Source organism: Xenopus laevis, chromosome 7L (genome assembly GCF_017654675.1).
Source record: "Xenopus laevis strain J_2021 chromosome 7L, Xenopus_laevis_v10.1, whole genome shotgun sequence".
Taxonomy (NCBI): Eukaryota; Metazoa; Chordata; class Amphibia; order Anura; family Pipidae; genus Xenopus; species Xenopus laevis.
Genome location: NC_054383.1, coordinates 130,710,357 through 130,721,035, shown reverse-complemented (window position 1 = coordinate 130,721,035; position 10,679 = coordinate 130,710,357). Strand labels below are relative to the sequence as shown.

At 37.9% G+C, this 10,679-nt stretch overlaps 1 protein-coding gene across 1 annotated transcript; it reads right to left on the bottom strand.

The window, feature by feature from the left end:
* Positions 1–4,309: 4,309 nt before the first annotated feature.
* Positions 4,310–8,791, bottom strand: LOC121395516 (phospholipase A2 inhibitor and Ly6/PLAUR domain-containing protein-like). Its single transcript, XM_041569096.1, has 3 exons — positions 8,647–8,791; positions 6,157–6,297; positions 4,310–4,509 (listed from the first exon to the last, which is right to left on the bottom strand). Exons 1-3 carry the CDS (start codon positions 8,789–8,791, stop codon positions 4,310–4,312), a joined length of 486 nt encoding a protein of 161 aa, XP_041425030.1.
* Positions 8,792–10,679: the final 1,888 nt, after the last annotated feature.

The following is a 10,679-nucleotide window of genomic DNA, read 5'->3' as shown; positions in this document are numbered from 1 at the left end:
AGGGAATTAGGCTAAAGTGTAACCCTGTTCCAAGTCTGCTGTGGGGTCCAAGCCACACGAGGTACTGAAATTCTGGAAAGTGATCTCTCAACTCCTTTGGGCTATGCCTAGAGTGGTGTGTCTATATGTGTCTCTGCCAGGGATGGGCGAATTTGACCCATTTCGTTTCGCCAAAAATTCGCCGCCAGCGAAATGTCGCAGACGCCCATTTAAAGTCTATAGGCGTCAAAAAAAATTTGACGCACGGCGAAATTGTTTTGACGCACGTCTTTTTTTTGTCGCATGCCGCCATACAAGTCTATGGGCGTCATTTTTTCGGCGAAACAAGGCGAAAAAATTCGCCCATCCCTAGTCACCTGTGAATGTACTTGGAGATGTATTGTGGCTACCTCTTGTGTGAGTATTACAATCCCTGTGGCATTCTGTTTTAAATAAATCCTGTTCTACTGTTTTGCAAAGAACCGCTGGCATCCAACTCTATTTTTGTGTATTTTTGGCAGTAGTGAGTTGCAGTTCAACAACATCAGCACATGTGTTTCCAATATTGCGAAAGCCCATCCTGGAGAAAGGAGGTCATGTGTAGCCCATGCTCGATCACACTAGTTGCCATTTGACTAAATACAGCCAAATAGGTGCTACATCTATATTTATACATAAATACATGGATGGAAACTTTTGCAAGATGAATCCTTACCTGACAGAATGTTTTGCATAAAACTTTTGCAAAAATATTTTTTATTTTAAAAATAAATCTGTATAATGGAACAGAACCTTGGCTAAATCTTTCTTTTGAACAGGACAATGGTGAGGGTACGGTTTCAGGTTTTAAAGTAACAGTCAATGCAAAAAATGAAATGTTTCCCGGTTATTCATCTTCTCAATGAGAATTTGTAACATAAATCCTTAAATGGGACCTGTCGCCTTAAGAAATAGTTCAAAATTATTTTTATCATGTTTGTTCAGCAAAATAAAACTTACCTACACTTCATTTATTATACACTTCATTTATTATTTAAATTTAGTTTCATTCAGTTTTGGAATTACACAATCACAGTACCCAGGCAGGAGCCATTTTGTGAAATCTTGTGTATGCACCCAAATGGGGGACCTAATGCCCATGTACAGTGCCCTACACAATTATAGATTGAGAGAAGGGAGGGGGAATGTGGGGAGAGCAGTGACATGTAGGAAGTGCTGAATGGAAAGTGAAAGTAATTGTCTGCTCCACCCCTATGCCTGAGTCATAGAGGCGGGGCAGGTAATATTTGATTGGCACTTTGGACAATAGATGGCAGCAACCCTCAAAAACACTATCTGAACTATATGAAAGTATATGATATAAATAATTTTTTTTTACATTTTTTTTACAGAAATGAGCCCCATGTGTTACAGCTCCACACCCATGTCTGGATTTTGCTGAGGCCAAAGGAGGCAGCTCTTGTGTATAATACATAACAGAGGACAATGTAACGATAAGGTCACTTTAATCCAATAATTTATTTAATGAAATAAAATAATTTTTAAAGCATGTGAATTACGTTTTACATTTATCATGGAAACAACAGAGACCAAAATTACTATAACGGCAACCTGTTATCCAGAAGTATTCAAATTATGGGAAGGCCATTTCCCATAGAGCCCACGTTAAGCAAATAATTCTAATAGTCTTTTTTTCTCTAACGCTGCATAAACCCATACTGTTAACAGTATCATATTGGGTATATTTAATGTATAAATGATTTTTAGCAGACTTAAGGTATGGAGATCCAAATTACAGGAAGATCCCTTATCCAGAAAACCCCAGGTCCTGAGTATTCCAGATAATGGATCCTAAAACTGTAAGGTGCAGATTTATCAAGGGTCGAAGTGAATTTGGGGGAATTTTCGATGTAAAAAATTTGAAAATCAAAGTAATTTTTTTGGATACTTCGACCATCGAATAGGATACTACGACTTTGACTTAGAATTCGTTTTGAAGTAAAATTGTTCGAATAAATGACCATTCGATAATCGAAATACTGTCTCTTAAAAAAAAACTTCGACTTCAATACTTCGCCAAATTAAACCTGCTGAAGTGCTATGTTAGCCTATGGGGACCTTCTAGAGCATTCTTGGAAGTCAAAGTAAAATCATTCGATCGATCGCTGAAATCCTTCGAATTATCGGTTCAAAGGATTTAATCGTTCGATCGAAATTTAACATCGAAATTCGATCCTTGATGAATCTGCCCCTAAATGTGTTAATACATTACCTTGCATATGACTGTTACATGATAAACCATTCCATATGATCCTTTCTAGGGATGTAGCGAACTGTTCGCCGGCGAACTAGTTCGCGCGAACTTCGACTGTTCGTGTCCGCCGAATGTTCGCGAACGTCGCGCGCCGTTCGCCAATAGGCGTTCGCGTCAAAAATCGTTCGACCATTCGACCATTCGATCGCTAAATCGAAGGATTTTCGTTCGAATCGAACGATCGAAGCCATTGGATTGAATGAAATCATTCGATCGAATAGCTTCGATCGTTCGATTCGAACGAAAATCCTTCGATCGAACGATTAAAATCCTTCGATCGTTCGAATCGAACGATTTTCGGATGTTCGAAGTTCGCGAACAGTTCGCGAACTGTTCGCATTTTTTGCCGGTGTTCACGAACGGCGTTCGCGAACACATAAACGCCAGTTCGCTACATCCCTAATCCTTTCTAGTGACACACTCAACATTTTCTCTGTCAATGTAGAAAAAAAATCACAAAAACTTTTAAAACATGATTATTAGTGATGGGCGAATTTGCGCTGTTTCGCTTGGCCGAAAAATTTGCGAATTTCATGCGAAAAATTTGCAAAACGGCGCCGGCTTGTCTTTTGACGCCGGCATCCATTTTTTTGACGCCGGCGTCCGTTTTTTTGTTGAAAATGCGTTGGCGTCCATTTTCTTTTTGACGCCGGCGAATTTTCGTGGCCGTTTCGCAAATTCGCAGCGAATTCGCACCTGGCGAATAAATTCGCCCATCACTAATGATTATACATTCGGTTTAGTGATACACATACTTCCCTTTCATTTCTGTGATAACTTGGAAAGTATTAAATAGCCAGAGTTTCATTTTTTAATATTTTGAAATAGTTTGATAAAATGATTTGCAAAATATTTTTCTTGTTTTTTTTTTTCTCTTACAGTTTTTTTTCATCCATTGCAACAAACACATGCCAGTTGACAATAATTAGTGTCCTAAGTATTTCTATTCCTGAGATTATTCTTGAGGGATTAGTAAACATTAACAAAAAACTAAATGTAAAATTGCTCAGTGCTTTTCTAAGCAAATTATACAAATGATCTATTTTTATCTGATTCAGAGCTATGCAAAGGATAAGAAAACATTTAAAATAAGTGAATGTAAAATTGATAAAGGTTCTGTTCTAAGAATTTTTGCAATGTACATTAATTTTTTCCAAGATATTAAGGGATACATGTACTGTTAATATGAATGAATTTTGTTACAACAGCGCCACCTGCTGGTCCTTTCCCCACCAGTCTGACCACCAAGTAGTCAAGGAAGTTGTCAGGAGAAAGAAAGAAGCTGATGTTCTTCTGCTTAGGAATAAAATTAGAAACCTTTCTCACATCTTTCCTAAGCAGAAGAACATCAGAGCAGCCTCTTTCTTTCTCCTGACAACTTCCTTGACTACTTGGTGGTCAGACTGGTGGGAAAAGGACCAGCAGGTGGCGCTGTTGTAACAAAATTCATTCATATTAACAGTACATGTATCCCTTAATATCTTGGAATAAAAAAAAAAAATAATGAATGTACATACCAAAATTTTGCATTCACTTATTTAAAGGTTTACATATCCTTTAAGTTTTTATTGCCCACTAATATAATGAATTTTGTAACAACAACGCCACCTGTGACTGTGCAGTCAATGACAGTCGAAAAGATAGATATGTTCAGAAGGATAACAGATGTTTTCTAAAGTTGCTATGTTCAGGCAAGAGATCAGAAGTCTCAGATACCCTTCAGAAATAATACAGATCATTTTCCTACCCTGGAATATAGTATTTTACACAAAATTATAAATTGCTGTCAGACAAAGTAATCAGTTCTGTTTTAGAGATACCTGTAACCCATTAAATGCTGTAGATTAAGGGATTTAAGATTTAGCTCTGAAGGTTCATAGTGATGATTCATATTCTACTTTTTGGTAAGCCCTTTGATCTAGGCCACGTGATATTTCCAACACAACATGGTATACCAAAAAGCAATCAACTCTTAAAGGGTTATAGGTAAAAATATTGTGTGACTGATTCTATCTTTCAAACAAACATAAATTTCATTAGTGCAGAAGCAATGGCTGCTGGGAGAAGGAATCCATAATGATGATGGCAGGCTCCATTGGTGCACAGAAGGTTGGAATTGATTTGCAGGGTGTTAAGAATGGCTTCTTGGTCCGTGCTGACAATATCACAGGAGCTTTTAGTTGCACATCCACGGAGCACCACAGGGTAAGAGAATACTGTAGACAGCAAACATATGAAATATATTATTAGAAAGGGACCCATAAATGATTGCCATAATTCAATCAAATGGAATTTTAATAATGATCCTCTATAATGTAATGTATATTGCTCCTATAACGCTAAAATTAAAATTTCACACTGAAAAGCTCTAAGCAGTTTTACAATATGCTTTCAATAAAAAACATAAACGGTTTTAGGGGTGTATTTACTAAGTTTAAATTTTTTCCCCCGTTTTTTTTTTTATTAAAACCAAGTTGACCTATCTCCTATCCCATCCCAATTTACCTAATTTATCAAAAAATCAGATCAAACTTTTTATAATTTGATGCTCGAATCATAACATTTGTTTGCGTTGTCACCCGTAAACCTCAACATTTTCAGATTATCGGATTACAGAAACCAGCACAGATTACAATATCAAGAAACATCTTCAAATTGTAAAAGGCACATCTGCCATAGACTTCTACAATGGAGTATTTTCGGATTCGGATTGTTAGCAGCTTCAGGGTATAATAAATCTCAAAATATTTGAGGGTTTTTTTTTCCACTAAAAATGTGAGGTTTTTCCCCTTCAAAAACTTGACCAGAAAAAATTGAGGTTTAAGAAATAGGCCCCTTAATGTTATTTTTTAAAAATAATTCCACTCAAAAGCAGTGTTCATCCGTTTTCTATTCTATATTATTCTGAAAATAATGTACCATATCAAAGCTGGCTCTCCAGCCAAACTCAATCTCTGATAATGCCTGTTAACCAAACATATCAGTTGATCTATTTTCAGCGCCGGATTTGTTTGCCGGCCACCCCTAGGCCACGTGGTCCGACCAGGCGGCCGAGCGGTCCTAGCGCCCGCCTACACTTCCCCTTCCCAGCGGCCAGCGAAAAAGCGCCGTCGCAGCTGGTGTAATTGAATGGGGACGCACATGTCCCCATAATGCGGCTGGGCGGCATGCCGCCCCTATTTTTTGCCGCCCTAGGCCCGGGCCTATGTGGCCTCGCCACAAATCCGGGCCTGTCTATTTTGCTTTAAAGGGACAATTTAAAGGCAATAAATGAATTATTATTGAGTTTCTGTACTCAATACGTGTTTCGTATCTAGAGATACGTAATCATAGGCATGCATCGGTGTGCATCAGGAGTGCGTGCTCATTTCTCCAGCTGTCTGCACCTTCACCCCAAGCTACAGGTTCGGGGTGCTGCACCCAAGCCACCATTTGATACCGGTGATTGCGAATCACACGTTTCAATTTGCCGTATAAATTGTGTCTGAAAGAGACAGACCCCAGGTCAAGATGCTTATCGGGTGAGCCATGGCTGAACTTGTTCGCTGATTTGATTTATTTAATTAATTGAATAAATAGAGAACTGAGTTTAAGTTATCCGAATCTATAATTTCATATAATTGGCATTGCTTCACTTCTTTTGGATAGAGCTGCATAGAACCATCTCCTTTAAGACTGACAAACTAAATCCATGATGTCCCAACAGGCACTACCTGCAGCAAGGATCTAATTTACAGGATATTCATGGATCTTGTGGAACATACAAATTATTATTAAGGTTATAATTGTGTGTTTGTATTTCATTCATGTGTAACATGTCAACTGGCCAATAAAATGATATGAACTGAAAGATACAGTTGTACCTGGCGATGTTGCAACTCCTAGATAGCACATATTTTCACTCCCAGTGCACGGAATGCTTTGTGATGTGTTACACAGGTTAGAATCAAGTGAAAGGCAGGCTGGACAAGTCACTTGATTGGGTTGATTCGCATTCTCTGGTACTGTAAAAAATAAAGACATCACCTTGCATCTCTCATTATATATATATATATATTCCTTATTCTGCCCCACAGTGCTTTCAGTTTTAGGCCAACCACAACTCTGATGCTGTTTTCACTTTAAAAACTTCCTGGTCCCCATTGGTAAGTAGAAAGACTGAGTAGGGTAATTTTCAGTAAAGCTTTTAAAGGAATTTTATAGGTGCATTATGCAATGACAAAAACCTGTTTTTGACATTATGGGAGTTAATTACTAAGCCCCAAATGCAAAAAACACGAAAAAAAATGTGTGATTTTTTTTTTTATAAAATCTGGCTTTTAAAAAATCACGAATTTTTCGGAATTTATTAAACCCCGAGGCTGGAAAACTCCGCATCTGAAATCCGGGCATCTCAGACCTGTCGAGGTTGCATATAAGTCAATGGGAGAAGTCCCAATGAAGTTTTCGGAGGTTTCGGGTAAAAAATCTGAGGTTTCGATTGAAAACGCACATTGGACATTGATAAATAACCCCCTATTTGTCCCTCTTAAAGGGATACTGTCATGGGAAAATATGTTTTTTTCAAAATGAATCAGTTAATAGTGCTGCTCCAGCAGATTTCTGCACTGAAATCCAATTCTCAAAAGAGCAAACAGATTTTTTTTATATTCAATTTTGAAATCTGACATGGGGCTAGACCTATTATCAGTTTCCCTGCTGCCCCAGTCATGTGACTTGTGCCTGCACTTTAGAATGGAACTGCTTTCTGACAGGCTGTTATTTCTCCTACTTAATGTAACTGAATCAGTCTCAATGGGACTTGGCTTTTACTATTGAGTGTTGTTCTTAGATCTATCAGGGAGCTGTTATCTTGTGTTAGGGAGCTGTTATCTGGTTACCTTCCCATTGTTCTTTTGTTTGGCTGCTGGGGGAGGGAAGGGAGGGGGGTGATATCACTCCAATTTGCAGTACAGGAGTAAAGCGTGACTGAAGTTTATCAGAGCACAAGTAACATGACTGGGGGCAGCTGGGAAACTGACAATATGTCTAGCTCCATGGCAGCTTTCAAAATTTGCTCTTTTGAAAAATGGATTTCAGTGCACAATTCTGTTGGAGCAGCACTATTAACTTATGCATATTGAGAAAACATGTTTTCCCATGACAGTATCCCTTTAAGCCCTGCATATTCCCCAATCAACTATATGAAATTGAGATTTTGTCATGATTGTTAGGGCATACTTTTTATTTCTAAATTATATTGTTTACATTACACATAACTCACTCTACCATATAAATTTTTTTTTTCAAGAATCAAACGTATTTTTTTAGCTGTAATATTGGTGTGTAGGCAGTCATCTTAGCCTGATCATGTAGTTTCAGAAAAAGCCAGCACCTCACAATGGAGCTGCTTTCAGTTTTCCTACACAGAGTAATGAAACAATCATGGTCAGACTTGGGTGTTTTACTATTAAGTGTTACTCTCATATGTACTGCTAGGTGGGGAATGGAAGCATTTTTAACAATGCAGGTATCAGGGAGCTTTGATCCTTTTACCTTTCCATTGTTCTGCTAATGGACTTCTGGGGGGAAAAGGAGGGGGATATTACTCCAACATGCAATGTGGCAGTAAAGAGTGACTGAAGTTTATCAGAGCACAAGTCACATGACTGAGGGTGCCTCGGAAACTAAGATCATGTCTAGCTCCATGTCAGATTTTAAATATAAAAAAATCTGTTTGCTCTTTTTGAAAAACAGATTTCAGTGTAAGATTCTGCTGGTGCAGCACTATTAACAGATGTGTTGGACCTTTTCCCATCACAGTATCCCCTTAAATGTGAATATAGCTCTGTACAGGCTATAAGTACAGGCTATAAGCAAATTTGGGAGGCATTTCCTGCTGAATTGTGCTTTGTTCAGGGAATACCTATGCTGCCATAGTTTTATGGGATCTCTCTGTACAGACTATGAGCAAATTTACGGGGCTGTTCCTGCTGAATTGTGCTTAGTACAGGGAATACCTATGCTGCCATAGTTTTATGGGATCTCTCTGTACAGACTATGAGCAAATGTAGGGGCTGTTCCTGCTGAATTGTGCTTAATACAGGGGAATACCTATGCTGCCATAGTTTTATGGGATCTCTCTGTACAGACTATCAGCAAATTTAGGGGGCTGTTCCTGCTGAATTGTTGCTTAGTACAGGGGAATACCTATGCTGCCATAGTTTTATGGGATCTCTCTGTACAGGCTTTGAGCAAATTTAGGGGCTGTTCCTGCTGAATTGTGCTTAGTACAGAAGAATACCAACGCTACCATAGTGTTATGGTGTATCTCTGTCTAGGTTACTAAATGAAGGGTCATAGAGAGTACTTACTTGTTGGTTCATTTGGAGTGCAATTGTCTGTTGAGCAGAAGGATGAGGCAAAAATAATCTTGGAAGATGGTAAACTGAAACTCCCAGATAGGTCATACTTTTTTTCTGGTGCGCAGGACCTTTCAAACATGTCATAGTCCTTCATCCCTATGGCAGCTAAAGCAAAAATACTGTTTTGATCTGGGACTGTCACAACTATTACATCATAAATCTATTAGTAAAATGCCTGTTTTTTCCAAAAAAACTCAGTATTACAGTAGTATTACAGGGTCCCTGACCAGTACCTGGGAGCATAGGCAAAGGGGAACTTTAGGAAGCTAATGAAATCTGCTACAGAGAACATCACAAAACATTGAAATACCAATGGGTTACACAATAAATGAGTTTTTCGGTTCTCCATTAATTTTTTTCTTCTGTGGGTCAGCCTGGAATTGTTAAGTACTCATTGACCCTACCAACTTTGCAGAGGTGGTGTTTGAACTGAATGAAAAATTATAATAACAATAACATTGGTTGCCCTGGCGCCCAGGCAACATTTTTATACTTCATTTTAATGAAAGAGCCATGAAAGAGTGAAAAGTCCAAAAAAAAAGTCCAAAAACCGCGAATGACCTTTTCCCAAACTACTTCTTTCTACAGTGTACCAACATTTCATTTGTCATTGGTCTCATTTGATGAGTGTGTATGGCAGCCTTTAGAATGGATCAGGGATGTGGCCTTAAATTCTGATAATTGATTTTAGTTTTAGAAGTTACATTATATCATACTTGGAGGTTAGACTGATCTCTGTGGGGCTTAAAAATTGGGATAGAGAATCCGCTTTTTTTTTTTTTTTTAAATTGCTGGTTGCATTTTATGAATACAAAGTTTGCTGCATACTGTTTATCCTTTATTTTTTTAAGAAAAAAAACAATGGAAACAAATTCACTCATTTTTTTTAGGGTAAGGCCAGACGAGGAGATTCGGGGAGATTTTGTCCCCTGGCGTGTGCATTAGCGCAGTCGATTTTGCGCTGTAGCCTATGGGGAAAAAACGCTGAGGCAGTTCGGGGAGATAGTCGCGCAAAAGACGTGGCAATAAGTCGACAGGCGACAAAATCTCCCCGAATCTCCTCGTCTGGCCTTACCCTTAAACAGTTGATGCAAAACTCACTGGGCAAATTGTAATTACAATCCGTTATCCAGAAATCCATTTTCCAGAAAGATCCAAATTAAATGAAGACTGTCTCCCATAGACTCCATTTTAATCAAATAATTAACATTTTTAAAAATGGTTTCCTTTTGTCTGTTATAAAAAAAACAGTACATATGGGACATGTTATCCAGAATACTCGGGACTTGGGGTTTTCCAGATAACGGATCTTCCGTAATTTGGAACTTCGGACCTTAGAAAATCATGTAAACGTTATTGTTTTGCTTTAAATAAGGATTAATTATATCTTAGTTGGGATCAAGTACAAGGGATTGTTTTATTATTACAGGGAAAAAGGGAATCATTTTTAAAAATTCGGATTGTTTGGATCAGATCAGTAATTCTGAGCTTTCTGGATAACAGGTTTCCAGATAATGGATCCCATACCAGTACATTGTACTTGATCATAACTAAAGCAAATCCTAATTGGAGGCAAAACAAATCTTAATTGTTTAATTCATGTTTAAATGGTTTTCTAGTAAAATTAAGGTATTGAGATACAAATTACAGAAAGATCCCTTATCTGGAAAACCCCAGATCCTGAGTGTTTTGGATAACAGGTCCCATACCTGTACTAGGCACATGGCCTGATTAGTTCTAGGCACAAACACAGAGGGCCTATATATTATGCTGTGTAAAACGAAATGAGCCGAACAAATGGTGTCAGAAGTTGTGTTTTTTTATCGCTAGATTTGCCGCTATTTTACACTGTTTCAGACCTTTGCAAGTAAAAGTAAAAGTGTGTAAAAAAATTATGCTATTTTTATGCCATTTTTATACAGCAATGTCTGGCAATTTGTGGCAAAAACATTTTTTTATTTTAATAAAATTTATATAAAATT

Coding starts and splice junctions, on each gene's coding strand:
- LOC121395516 (XM_041569096.1), bottom strand. CDS start 8,791: ATGAAGGACTATGACATGTTTGAAAGGTCCTGCGCACCAGAAAAAAAG. Junction 6,298..8,646: donor CACTCCAAATGAACCAACAA/GTAAGTACTCTC, acceptor TATTTTTTACAG/TACCAGAGAATGCGAATCAA. Junction 4,510..6,156: donor AGGAGTTGCAACATCGCCAG/GTACAACTGTAT, acceptor TGCTGTCTACAG/TATTCTCTTACCCTGTGGTG.